The sequence below is a fragment of the Pseudochaenichthys georgianus genome, chromosome 16, assembly GCF_902827115.2.
Source record: "Pseudochaenichthys georgianus chromosome 16, fPseGeo1.2, whole genome shotgun sequence".
Classification (NCBI taxonomy): domain Eukaryota; kingdom Metazoa; phylum Chordata; class Actinopteri; order Perciformes; family Channichthyidae; genus Pseudochaenichthys; species Pseudochaenichthys georgianus.
In genome coordinates, this window is record NC_047518.2 from 25,420,164 (window position 1) to 25,433,778 (window position 13,615).

A 13,615-nucleotide genomic window follows, 5' to 3' on the forward strand; every position below is an offset into this window, starting at 1 on the left:
GGGAAACAGAAAGTGCGCGTCAGTGTTTTGGGTGTGTCGTCTCAGAGTCTGTGGTTCCAGTCTGTCAACGTCTCGAGGGACTGTTAGTGCTGCTCCTCCTCTCCTCCCTCTCGTTTCTGTTTCTCCTCCCTCTCCTGGGTCCAGCTCAACACCTGCTCCTTGCAGTAGGAACAGGGCAGGGCAGGGGTTCCTAAGCAACTGAAGGCAACGCGAGTAGTTCATGGAGCCTTTGTTTCTCTTTCTTATTGTCTCTCAATTAACTCTCTCACTTTCCCATTCAATCCCAAACTGAAGCAGCACTTTAAAAGCAGCTCTTCCTAGCCGCTGGGATTCGTCAGATGTTTGCAGTGGTGTTACAGTTAATGTTTAACATTAGCAGTTGTCATCATGCTGCTTATGTGTCATCACTGTGTTCAGTGATCAAAGTCTAAAGACACAAACATGATCACCAACCAATACTGTGCAAGACGGAAGGTTTACGTTTCTGTGCTTTGATGTCTGCATTGATTTGTGATACCTCTTTTGGACTTTATGAAAGATTTACGGACTCATATTTCTACTGGTAAGACTTTTATAAACATATTTTACACATAATATTGCACAGAAATTACATGTGACAGTGCTATGCATGGCACATTAACTTTCCTCTGTGAAACAAAGGTGATGATGCCTTAGTGTAGCTGTGAGAATAATGAACCCCTCTACATTCCCCCCCCCCCTTTTCAGCCCATGAGCCGTATGGGCCTAATGGGGTCAGGCAGATGGGTGGGGCCCATAAAGACAGCTTGTATGTATGTGTATGCATATGAGCGGACGCACATGTGCTGGTGCATTATTTTATTTTTACATAGGAGGTTGAGGTAGGATAGGTTGTTGGACAGTTTCTAGTGATTTTTAAATGGTGTCTCTTTTAATATCTCACCATTTGGCTCATAGTTGTAGTCCTGACAACCTCATACTGTGCACATGAATGCACCACGCTGCTGCCTGAAAAGACTGGGCAGGACTCTGAGGAATATTCCTGTAGCCCCCCTCCTGTTTCTGGACATTGTACTGTGTTAATGACTGCACTCTTTGGCCCCCATTCTCCATGCCTATTTGGAACGTTTGTAAAAACGTTGTATGTGTTGTACCAACATAGTAATGAGTTGTTTCAAAGCAAAAACTACTGATATGCATAGAAATCTGTCGTTTATCTTCTATACTTCTGAAAAACTCTGTGGTGTTTTTAAGGTTGGCTTATTGCAGCATCCAAACATATGTTTGACATATAGGCCAATATTTAGCAGCTTTATATGAAAGTTGTGTGTCCATGTCCTCCATCCCGGCATGTGGCTGTGAGCTGCTCGGTGCTCCGTTGGTCAGCTCAGGTCCGAGCCACGGAGCTAGACTCCTCCCCTTTACGAGCGTCGGACACCTTCAGCACAACAAAGCATGTGTCGCTCCGCAACATTGTTTCTACTCTGAACGTGCGGAATAAAGGATTTTGTCGGATTTTTATAGCATTTGCTTTCCCATTGATGCTAATCCTGCAGTAGGTAAGCCAAATGTAAGATGTGTGTTGGTGGCGCGGTGGGGATGAGTTGGTGTTTATTTGTTTTGTTGTACATTCGGCGCCATTTTCATACACAGATTGTTTAAATACCCCGGCACGCCGGCTCGATACAGCCTGCAACTATTTGTGCGGTTATATTGACACAAAGTTGGAAATGGAAGTCATGTTTGACTATATTACTGTGTAAGATTTAAACGGTGATTTGTAAAAGCAAATTGCATTTATAAAACCTTTCTTTTGCACAATTAAAACAGCAACTCGCTGTCTTACAACATCCCGATAAATCACAAGTGCTCCGTAAACTGAGGTGGATGTGTTGTTTTTGTAAAGATGAGTGGACATGCAAGTTATCTGTTTACAAAAAATTGCACTAAGTTTGTTTATTTTATGAAAACTTCGGTAAAGGGTGATACATTCTGTCTCATCTTCACGTACAAGTACAGCAAAGAGGTCATATCATATGAAATTATTATTATTATAATATATGATGTATTAGAGAAACAAAACCCAATATATTGTTATGACTGAAAATAACATGATTGCCATATTGTATTCCTTAATAATTATTATATTAAATAGTCAGTGTTCCTCATGATGCAGCTCTTCGTGTTAGGAGGTTCTTGGTTTGGATGCTTCTGTGACTTGTGTTACACAGCTATGTGTCTTTTCAGATATATATTTTTTCATGCTGTATTAGAGATGGCATTGCTTTTGAATTTGATTTATTCTGCTTGACCAGACTTGCCTTTACCCTCGAGAGGATAGTAAAGGTAAAACATATCCATCTTTGCTGGAGGGCGCCATATGTGAATTTGTGTCTGTGTTCTTCCCATCACACATTAGGAGAAACTCCTCCAATAAGCCTCCCTTGATGATACAGCTGGATAAATATAGTCAGATTATCTTTTATGTAGTGCTGCATATGACGCGGTAAGGATGAGAAAGAGCCATGGGTGGCATTATTTCAGTAGGACTGGCAAGTGTAACAGAAGTCAGAGAGTCAGCTGTGTGAGAGTGAGGTCAGCGAGGACCCAGAAGAGATTGCTGATGTTAATCCTCTTTTGGGAGTTATGATGTATTTGTGCAGTTAGACTACTGCTCTGATGTGTGTGTATCACTAAATACTCACTTACAAGTAAACACATAAACAGTCCATTGCTCTTTTCTTTAAGAATGAGGGAGTCTGTGGGTTCTAGCTTGAAGGCCTTTTATAAAATCTAACTACATAGCATTTACAAAAATAATAGCAAATTGCAAAAGTATTGAGTTCATTAGTCAAATCCTTTTACTGATAAATCTCACTTTCAAGACACAAATCTGTTTGTGTGTGCGTGTAGAACATTACACATTAACATTTCTTTCAAATTGTGCACTAAGGTTTAGTATTTCTTCAATGGGCTTGGTCTAAGGGGATGTTGGAGACGGATTCAGAATTGCTTTCAGGGTAACCACAGTAAATCAATCAAGCTACTTCATTCTTTTCCCATGGCGGTTCATGTTACAGCATCATGCTCACAGACCATCTGTGTGTATTGATCAGGGAAGGGTTTGGGATAGGTTTACAAAGAAAACTTGACTAAAATAAACCTTTTGTAGCCCAATGTCTATCACAAAGTACTCTCAAGAGATAAAGTTTCACAGAAGCCATGATTACAATGCTTCCTACAAAGTTTGATCCTGAAGTTTTAGCCCCTCAACATATCATAATCTTAAAAGCAGGCAGTTTTATTTGACCTTTTAAGGATCCTTCAATAAGGAGTACATGACGTACCCTATAATGATTTCTCGCCTATTTTTTGTTTTGGGCAAGATTGGGTCTGTCAGCTGAACATATGAACAGTTTATCCAGGCACGTGTTTGCATGTATGTTCGCATGTGGGCCTGCGTTTACTGAGAGAGGTTAATACGAGCCACCATGTGGCCAGAGGACTGATATTTTGGCTTTCTGTTGATTTCTGTTGATTTTAAGCCAGGTAGGCGGGGCTCCACATAAAACCATGAATCAGCACAGCTGATAGCCAAAGCACTTCTTCATACCCTCTCCACACACACACACACACACACACACACACACACACACACACACACACACACACACACACACACACACACACACACACACACACACACACACACACACACACACACAAATGCATGCACATCCAGAGCGGCAGACCCGAGAGACAGAGGGGGGAGACACTGATACTGAGTGAGATGGATATTGTAGGCAGGTAGATGGTTGGAGATAATCTCACTTGGGGGACGATTAACTCTAAACTCCTTCTAATTCCTTAAGCCTACTCCCAGTACCGAGGAAACATGCTTTCTTTGTGTCCCTATATTGCTGCAGGGTAATGTTATTGTGGAACTACATTCTGCAGTGTCTGGTGAATTCACTCAAAACAAATAAAATATTTCCCGTCGTCTTTTTTACAGTCCTATTGTGGTGTATGCATTTGCGGCTGTGCACACATGTGCATATGCGTGTTGTGTGCAGCGCACTGTGAACAGAAATAGATATGAGCTCTTCTGTAAAGGGCTGATGAGCCCCAGCATCCTAAAGACATGTAGCTATTTATATACTATACCTCCTCCTCTCCCCTTTCTGCTCTCGTCTCAATTCATCACACACTAACACACACGCACAGCAGAAGCAGCTCTTCAGCATCACTGGCAAATAATATTAGAGTCTTGGTATCTAGAAATTGCTTAAATTGCTTCTTTTTTTTAAACTGGAGACTTGGATTTAATGGTAATATAAATTAATTGAACCGGTTTTGTCAATGGGTAAGCATTGGTTTGGACCTTTTTTTTTGCATCATTTTAATGAGAATAATTAATACATTTTGGGTCAAACTGTTTAAGCTAATTAATTAATTAATTTGAACCCAATGTAAATCAGTTGTTTAATCACATTTCAAATCTTCCTGTAGGAACATTACATTCAATTGATAGTCACATAAACGTTAAATCAAATCCTGATTCCCCTCCAGCCCTGGCTTTTGCACCTGATCCAGTAGCTCAGAGCAGAGAGCTCACTCTTGCTAGAGGGTGGCCTACTTCATTTATAATTTAGCTAATTAGAGCCGCTAATTATGTACGATGGAGGGCAGATTTATTTTACAGAGCAGCTATATTTCATCTAATTACCTCCAAACCAAGCAAGTGCATTGTATTATGAGAGATTGATGCTTTTTAAGAAAGACATAATCTCAATGGGTCCTGATGCAGGTTAGCCCTGCTCAGCTGGTTGATAGCAGAGATGTTAGATTGGCAACACAAAATGGAGGAGGCAGCAGACACAAGCTCAGCTGGTCCATTAGGAGCATGTCTGTGCCCTGACAATCACAATTGAGATGACAGAGCATTAAAAGACCCAAAGGAGCCCGTGGGCATTGATGCATACCGGTGTGTGCGTATGTGTGTGGTGACCTAGGGAATAGGCCGATGGGGGGTCCTGTGGGGGGAAGGGTAGGCAGGATTAGTTATAGTGTGCAGCACAGTTATTGGTCATTGGACACAAACAATGGGAGGGCTAAAGAGGATTTGGTTTGTGTGCGTACCCCCTACCCCCTCCTGCTGTCCCGCAGTGCCAGTAGGAAGTGTATGGTATAGAGGGCCGGCCTGCACCCTTTGGGACGGCCTGTACATCTGGAAGATCGGGCTGCCTGTCTGCTTGTCTAGCATCCCCCTCCCCCAATTCATACAAGGCAGGGTGGGACTTGAACTACATATGGAATGGAAGAGACAAACACATTCGTCGCCAATTAGACAATGCCTAGTTCAGGACAGACGGGATGTGGATCGGTCTGAATGAGGACACACATTGATTGTTATGAGAACTACTGTAACAGATATATAAGGAAGGTGTGAGGATTGCATAATACTAGTGATTTGCGCTCTTTAATAAGCTGGTTAAAGTTTCTAAATATACCAGAACTGCCCTCTCGCTGCCAAACTAGTGAATCAAAGTCGTGTTCATTGAAGTCCCTTCTGCTGTGACTTTAAATCACATCATTGTATAATAAGTCACTTAGAAAAGTACGCTTGCACTGTTTGTTACATATTTTAAGCAGCCTTGGTATCTCCCATCGCTGTTGCAATTTTAAATTATATTAAACTGAATATTTTGGGGTTTTATACTGACACAACTAAATATTTAAAGACTTATATCAATTGTAATGGACTCCTTTATGACATTTTATTCAACAGCCGATTATTATGTAACATAATTGTCAGATTGATGGATAATGATCATAATTGTTACTTGCGGTCCAAACAGAAGGTAACATATTTCCTGTATTTTTCTGCTCATTGCTTCGCAGCACCCCCCAAAGTGACCTCACCCACCAAGAACTATTGATTGAAAGGATTGATTAACCAATTTATATCTGCATATAATGTCATATCGCCCTAGTGCCTTATATGACCTGTGCAGGGTGGACGTGTGGGTGCAGGGCATGCCTGGTGAGGATGATGCAGGCGCTGCTAATATGCAGCTCCAGAGCAGAATGCCTCCTTTGTGTCAGTGAGATTTAATGAGTCTGTGATGAACTCACTTTCAGAACTCCATGTAGACACAGACATACTCTTCAACAAGGAGGGCTATTGTGTGATGAAGTGGTGTTTGTGTTTGTGTGAGTTAGAATGTAATCTGTGGGTGGCAGTTGGCTTCATGTTTTATGGAGAATGTCTCATGTATGCCACTCAGATTATGCAGCTAACAATACATTAAAGCAGCAATTTAAATTCTTTAATTTGTTATTTACTTATGGTAAATGACCAGGCTATTAGTGATAATAATGCATGCATATATATTACCCTATTTGCATAATACAATACAACTCCTAAAAAAAGAAATACAAGCCTCTGCTGTTCATTTGGGATTGAGCAGAGTAGATGTTTTGATAGTTTTGTTTTTTGTGCAATGATTGTTTTCAATATGAATTAAACTGCTTTTTAATCTCCAAAATATTACATTGTGAAATTACAGTGAAAAGTAATTATCGTGCTAATAGCCTACTTCTCCTAATCTCGTTTGTTGTGTCCCAAGTATAGCCATGATGATGTGCACCGTCACACTGTAAAGCACCATGACCTTCCTCCACCTTTGACTCTCTTCTGTTCTCCTTTCCAGTGGCTACCATGACAACAGAGGCAAGTGCAGTGAGCGAGGCGGACACTGAGGGCAAGCAGAAGGCCAGTGGCGCCGAGCCCGAACCAGAACCAGAACCAGAGAACAAACAGAAGCTGGAGGCGGCCACGTCCGAGCCGGAGGGGGAGCAGTCGAGTAAGGAGGCCCTGGAGCAGGCCTCCGAGCCTGGGCCTGCTGACGTAGCTACCTCCCCCGAGGAGGAGCAGCTGAAGCCCCGCACCCGGACCTCCGCTGGCAAGGGTCTGTCTCGCCTCTTCTCCTCTTTCCTCAAGCGCCGTTCACAGTGCTCTGAGGGAGAGGGGTTTGAGGCGGAGAAAGCCAAGGAGGATAAGGCAGACAAAGAGGACACATCTGATGAGGTAAACGAGGAGAAGGAAGAAGAGGTGAAAAGTGAGGAGAACGAGGCTAAAGCTGAGGAGAAAGAAGCAGAGGTAAAAGAAGTGGAAAAGGAGGAAGAAAAAGAACCAAAAGAGGAGAAAGAAAAAGAAAAGGTTGAAAAGAAGGGCAGTAAAAAGAAAAAGAAAGAGGCCAAGAAGAAACAAGAAAAAAAAGATGGGCTGAAAACTGAAGAGGAGAAAGTGAAAAGTGACAAGGAGAAAAAAGAAGAGGCAAAGGTGAAAAAGGAAGAGGAGGCAAAGGAAGAGGAGAAAGCCGAGCCGACTGTAGAAAATAAAGCGGAAACATTGGAGACAAAAGAAGAAGACAAAAAGGAAAGCGCTGAAGTTAAAGACAAGGAGGAAGAAGCCACAAAGAAAGAAAGTAAGGAGGAGGAAAAAGTGGACAAAAATGTGGTAAAGAAAAAAGAAAAGGATGATAAGGTAAAGAAAAAGGAAGAGGAAAAAGCTAAGAGGAAAGCAGAAGAAGAAGACAGGGTAAAGAAGAGAGAAGAAGAAAAGGCAAAGAAGAGAGAGGAAGAAAAGGCAAGAGAGGCCGAAAAAACTAAAAAGAAAGAAGAGGAGAAAGCTAAGAAAAAGGAGGAGGAGGCTAAAAGGAGAGAAGAGGAGACTAAAAAGAAAGAAGAGGAGACTAAAAAGAAAGAAGAGGAGACTAAAAAGAGAGAAGAGGAGACTAAAAAGAAAGAAGAGGAGACTAAAAAGAAAGAAGAGGAGAAAGCCAGAGAAGAGAAGACTAAAAAGGAGGAGGAGAAACCAAAAGAGGAGGTCAAGGTGAAAGACAAGGAGGAGGAAAAGACAGGAGAGAAGCAAAAAAAAGAGGAGGTAAAGGGGAAGAAAAATAAAAGAGGAAAGAAGGAGGTGAAAGGGCCGAGTGAGGAGCAGATCAAAGCTCCCATCGCAGCTCCAGAGCCCGAGCTAAAAACTGAGCCCGACACTGAACAGGCTCCAGATCAGCACTCGATAAGCAGCGCAGAGAACCAGGTGAGTGTGACACCGACACAAATATCACCAACACAGACATCCTTAGATGAGAAGATTGATACCACTCTCATATCGTTCTGTTCATCTACAGTTAGCTTAGCTTAGCTCCAAGACTGGAAATGGAGAGAAACAGCAAGCCTTATTGAGTCCAGAGAGAACAAAATCATCCTGCCAGCATCTCCAAAGCTTCATAATAAACACATGTTATCTTGTCTGTTTAATCTCTACAAAAAGTAACAAGTACGCTTTTTTATTACTGTGCCAGACTATGTCCTTTACGGTAGAAGTGACCCAGAGTTGGCACTTGGATAATGACATTCCAGGAGACTGCCACTCCTGGCCAAGAAATAGTGACGCACATTCATTAACCCCCTGCTGTTTTTACACTTTGGTTTTTGTTCAGTTTAAACAAGGGAGATAAAGCATGTCAAACCAATTAGTGAGCGTTCGAGGCGCAGATAGGAAGTATCTTTGGACAGAGCATGCTAGCTATTTCCAACTTCTTTCTATGTTGAAATGCTAAGCTAACCTGCTGCTGACTGTAGCATCTTATTTATTGCAGAGATGCAGGAGTGGTATTGATCTTCTCATTTTATAAGAACTTGCTTTTCCCAAAATGTGGAAAAAACGTTTCATTCAATCACTAGTGTGAGAATTAAGGATGCAAAGACGTAGCTCTCATGTATACAACAGCAGATTGGATTGTAGTAGAGGAAGTTGGAACACATGTTTTTTTCTTTCTTATGAATTGTTTATGATGTGGACAGCTTGCTCAGCGAAGTAGCTGTGGTGCACTGAGCTGAAAGCTTGGCCTGACACAAACGATCCATGCTGTTCTTAAAATGCAGCGAGCATTAACAGCAGTATCTTTACTGTGTTCTATTAACGGTAGACTGTGTATTAATTGTTGAGCTGTCACAAAACAATTAGTCATTCCCCTTATTTATTCTTTTGATATGTTCCGTGTTTATTCTACAAGCAGGAGCAAAAGGAAGAAGCTGCCATAAAGAAGGAGCCTGAAGTTGTGGAGGAAGTGAAGGAGGAGGACACGGAGAAAAAAGAGGAAGAACCCGCAGAACAGGAGATGGACGCCAAAGGAGAGGAGAAGCCGAAGGAGAAGCTGAAGGAAAAGCCGAAGGAGAAGACAAGGGAGAAGATAAAGGAAAAGGCAAAGGAGAAGACAAAGGTGGAGGAGAAGACAAAGGTGGAGGAGAAGACAAATGTAGAGGAGAAGAAGGAGAAGCCTGTAAAAGAGAAGAAGACAAAGGAAGAAGAGGCTCAAGGCCCCAAACGTCTGAAAACCATGCAATGCAAAGTCACCTTACTGGACGACACTCAGTTTGAGTGCGAGCTTGATGTAAGAGACCTCCCAAATTTCAGTTTCTTGAATGTTTATACCAATGGCTACTACCCGCGTTAAAGAATCAAATGGGGTTGTTATCTAAATAATCTCCTTGTCCCTGTTTGTCTGTCTCTCTTTCGTTCTTGTGTAGAAACATGCTAAAGCCCAAGAACTTCTTACAAAGGTGTGCGACCATGTCAACCTGCTGGAGAGGGACTACTTTGGCCTCGCCAACTGGGAAAACCCATCCACCTGTGTAGGTTTTTCTACTCCCTGTAGTAAAGTTACTCTGCAAAAGCATAACCCTTTATTATGAATGACAATGAAATTGGCTGTGAGCAGTTGTTTATTTTTTACCCCACATGTATTCCGCAGACATGGATGGAGTCTACCAAAGAGATCCGGAAACAGGTTCCAGGCGCTGTGTATGAGTTTACATTCAGCGTCAAGTTCTACCCTCATGATCCAGCCCAGCTTACCGAAGACCTCACCAGGTGAATATCTATTAATAATATATTAATAAAGGAATAGATGGATTTTGGAAAATATGCTTATTCTATGGGATTTAACATGTTATTTGGAGAGGTGCTGGTAAGCGGATTGTTCTTAAGGACAGAGCCAGGCTACTCTTCTTCCAGTCTTTATGCTAAGCTAAGCTAGCATTATACAAAAAATACCTAAACGTAGCTTTCAGCTTCACAGCAAAGTCGAAAGCTTGTGTTTCCAACAACAATATAGTCAATTCAGAATATACTTTTCAAATCTTCATAAGTGAGCTAATTGTTGTCCATTCACATCTTCTCCAGGTACTTTCTGTGTGTCCAGCTGAGGAAGGACATCATGCGAGCTGTTCTTCCCTGTTCCTTTGTCACACTGTCCATGCTGGGCTCCTACACAGCCCAGTCAGAGCTCGGAGAGTATGACCCAGAGCTCCATGGAGAGGATTATGTAAGTGATCTGAGCCTGGCCCCCGGACAGAGCAAAGAGCTGGAGGATAAGGTGATGGAGCTGCACCGCACATACAGGTAATCAATGGGGGAAATTGGAGCAACAAAGTGATGGCAATCTGTAGCCTGAAGTTAAGTTTCATGAAGTTTGAGTTGGAATTCAAATAATCATTTTATTAAAATGTAATATAACTATGATCTGTCTTTTTCCAGGGCAATGACCCCAGCCCAGGCAGACTTGATGTTTCTGGAAAATGCCAAGAAACTCGCCATGTACGGAGTTGACCTGCACCAAGCTAAGGTATTTTTTGTTTAAATAAAGTCACCTGTTTAGATCGGTATCGAGTTGGTAATCTAACAATGCAAGTATTTCATGGGAATTTTAAAATTCAACAGTTCATGGATTCATCGATTTCCTGTGTGTGGGTATTTTGCAGCAACCCGCTTGTATTACATCAGGAGCATCCCGATTTTAATTACAAAATTGATGTCCCATTTTGGAAAAAAAGGAGAGATTAATTTCATTTTAAACTGAAACTCCATGTCTTCCGTTGTGGGAGAAAGTCTGCCTCCCAGTGATTGTTTATTGTAAGTGCAGGGTAAGGGTGAAGGCGTGCAGAGCTACAATATCCTAACTGTTTCATCCTGTTTTTATGCATCCAGGATCTCGATGGCGTCGACATCACGCTCGGGGTTTGCTCTAGTGGTCTGATGGTGTACAAGGACAAGCTGAGGATTAACCGTTTCCCTTGGCCCAAAGTTCTCAAGATCTCTTACAAACGCAGCAGCTTCTTTATCAAAATCAGGCCATCAGAGGTACATCCGAAATTACATTCATTTACTATATTCTAAATTAAATTGTTTCCCTTGTTTTTTTTATTTACTACATTATTTATTACAATTATAATGTCATTTTTTGATTAAAAGGCTTTTATTGTAATTTGTACATTATTTTAACTGGATGGGAATGCTGTATAGCTGTATGGATTGGATATGTATATGTATGTCAAGCCTCTACATATTTTTCTGGCTTAATACAGATTTAGTATGAGGATTATACATTTGAATAATAACCCTTAAATATATTGCACACTGCAATTCAGGCTTTGATTGTAGACTATTTTGTACACTAGCATTTTTATTTCCAGCATTACATTTTTTGTAATGTACAGTATATCAAATGTTTCTAAGATTTTGATTTAAGAAATTGTCTTTTAGAATTAGAACAAATATTCATCAGGATTCACAATATGTTCATACAACCCAGCAGATGCATGTCGATGCTTCAGAATAATCCCATCAACATAAGGTCATTATATTTGACTTTATTTTTTGTTTTTTCATTTACAGCAAGAGCAGTATGAAAGCACAATTGGCTTTAAACTGCCCAACTACAAAGCCTCAAAGAAGCTGTGGAAAGTGTGCGTTGAAAACCATACCTTCTTCAGGTGAGTTCAGGTCATTTAATGTAACCACACATTCTAAATTACACTTCCTTGCCCGGCAACAGAGGTCATTTGGAGGTTGTTCCTATCACTTAGATAATTGGCTAACTGCTCTCTACAGCTTAAGCCCTATATTGGCTCCCTGGCACTTTAACCACAGAAGCAAAGCTGCATGCCCATGGTCATGACCTTAGAATTAAACCTCAAAGGGTTTGTCTACTTAGTAAGATGAAGGTCGAAGCTGTTGCTGACCTTTTTGCATAACTGACCATTTTAAGGGAATGCAAAATCCTTTCATGTTAAATGATGTAATTTACATTTATATTCCTGGTGCGTGGGTCTGTCACAGAAAAGAAAATGGAAAATGTATTTAATGTTGAGTGGATGAAAATTAAGTGTTTTTGTCTTTCAGAGTGCCAACTGTGGAGCCGCCCGCATCGCGCCGCTTCCTCGTCTTGGGCTCTAAGTTCCGGTACAGCGGGCGCACCCAGGCCCAGACCCGCCAGGCCAGCACCATGATCGACCGCCCAGCCCCTCGCTTCACACGCTCGGCGAGCAAGAGGCTCTCCCGCAACCTGGATGGAGGTATGTGCCACTGTGTGAACCTGTGTTGGAATGATTGTTTAAGAGCGCAGGTTCGATAAGCTGCCCTCTGACTTGTTTCGCTCTTGCAGCTGGAGATGAAACTCTCCAGCTCCTGCAACACCTCTCGGCCTCCACCAGGTCTGAGGTGGGTGATTGGTTGCTGATGCTGACATCTGACAAACCCCAGCCTTCTCCTGAACTCCCAGGTACCAGGAACTGTGTGGAGCCGCACCAACGCTTTCTGGCATATTTGCTGCTTTTATAGCCTCATCTCATACATTAACATGCTCATTCGTTTGGCTCATTTGCTATCATGCCCGTAATCCTCTTGAACACATTGCCTGTCAGCTGCGGGACAGATGGTTTACTTGTCAGGATGCTGACTTACTCTGACATGTGGGTAAGGTCATACACCTAGTACTTCCCCTGGCATCATCCCAGGGTCATTAAGCTCTCTTTCTAAAATAATACATAATAGGATTCCTCGAAGACTCAAATACACACAGGCATTTTCAGTCTTGAGGCAGGTTCCTCATTTTTGGGGCATTTTCTGAAGTTGCTGCTTGATATGTGTTGCACAATGGCTTTTCATTAGCTTGTACCTTGTCATGTTTTGTCATCTTAACTGACTGACTCATCACTGCCCCAGTGTCATTTAAAAGGTAAAAAGTACTTTTTGCAAAAGTGTTGCCATTTTCACCTGCTCTCGTTGTGAAGGATGAGAGGCATCTTCCATTCAGCTTTCTACTAACCTGAGCTTACTTGAATTACAAGAGTCTCGTACAAACGCTTGGCATCTGCTTTGGTCCAAAACACGCTTGAAGCACTGTGAAGCATCACAATGACCGTCATCTCTCCCAGCAAAACCTTTGCACAACAGTCATCACTCGGTCATTTCTTCACAGCCAGGGGGGAGTCTGAGCAGATTCCCATTCAGGAGCAGGGGCAGTCTGTTCCCACAGTCTCATGGCAGGGCACTGGGACTGGGCAGACTGGCTCTCAGACTATCACCCAGACAGTCAGTCAGCCAGGGCAGGAGCTGACGTCTGACAAGCAACAGCAGAGGGGAAAAGAGGACGAGTGGTCTGCCCTGCTCGGGCGATATCCTCCTTTTCCCTTTGTCTCACCTCTTGATTTTGCAAAACAGCCAGGTATTTTCACATCTAATGCTTGCCTCAGCTTGAATTTTAAAGAACATGTGGCAAGTAGG

At 42.1% G+C, this 13,615-nt stretch overlaps 1 protein-coding gene across 2 annotated transcripts in view; it reads left to right on the forward strand.

Moving 5' to 3' along the window:
- The first annotated feature begins 444 nt into the window (after positions 1 to 444).
- LOC117460459 (uncharacterized) overlaps positions 445 to 13,615 on the forward strand; it is a 28,554-nt gene continuing 15,383 nt past the window's right edge. Inside the window, exons 1-12 of one of the 2 annotated variants that reach the window (XM_034101871.2) lie at positions 445 to 562; positions 6,693 to 8,086; positions 9,066 to 9,443; positions 9,580 to 9,684; positions 9,804 to 9,922; positions 10,235 to 10,453; positions 10,589 to 10,676; positions 11,039 to 11,191; positions 11,726 to 11,823; positions 12,233 to 12,405; positions 12,495 to 12,611; positions 13,311 to 13,556. In XM_034101871.2, the coding sequence (XP_033957762.2) occupies positions 532 to 562; positions 6,693 to 8,086; positions 9,066 to 9,443; positions 9,580 to 9,684; positions 9,804 to 9,922; positions 10,235 to 10,453; positions 10,589 to 10,676; positions 11,039 to 11,191; positions 11,726 to 11,823; positions 12,233 to 12,405; positions 12,495 to 12,611; positions 13,311 to 13,556 (3,121 nt within the window). In that variant the 5' untranslated portion in view covers positions 445 to 531. Of the gene's footprint in view, positions 563 to 1,397; positions 1,539 to 6,692; positions 8,087 to 9,065; positions 9,444 to 9,579; positions 9,685 to 9,803; positions 9,923 to 10,234; positions 10,454 to 10,588; positions 10,677 to 11,038; positions 11,192 to 11,725; positions 11,824 to 12,232; positions 12,406 to 12,494; positions 12,612 to 13,310; positions 13,557 to 13,615 lie in introns of those variants that run through there. The other variant, XM_034101874.2, reaches the window with a different exon arrangement.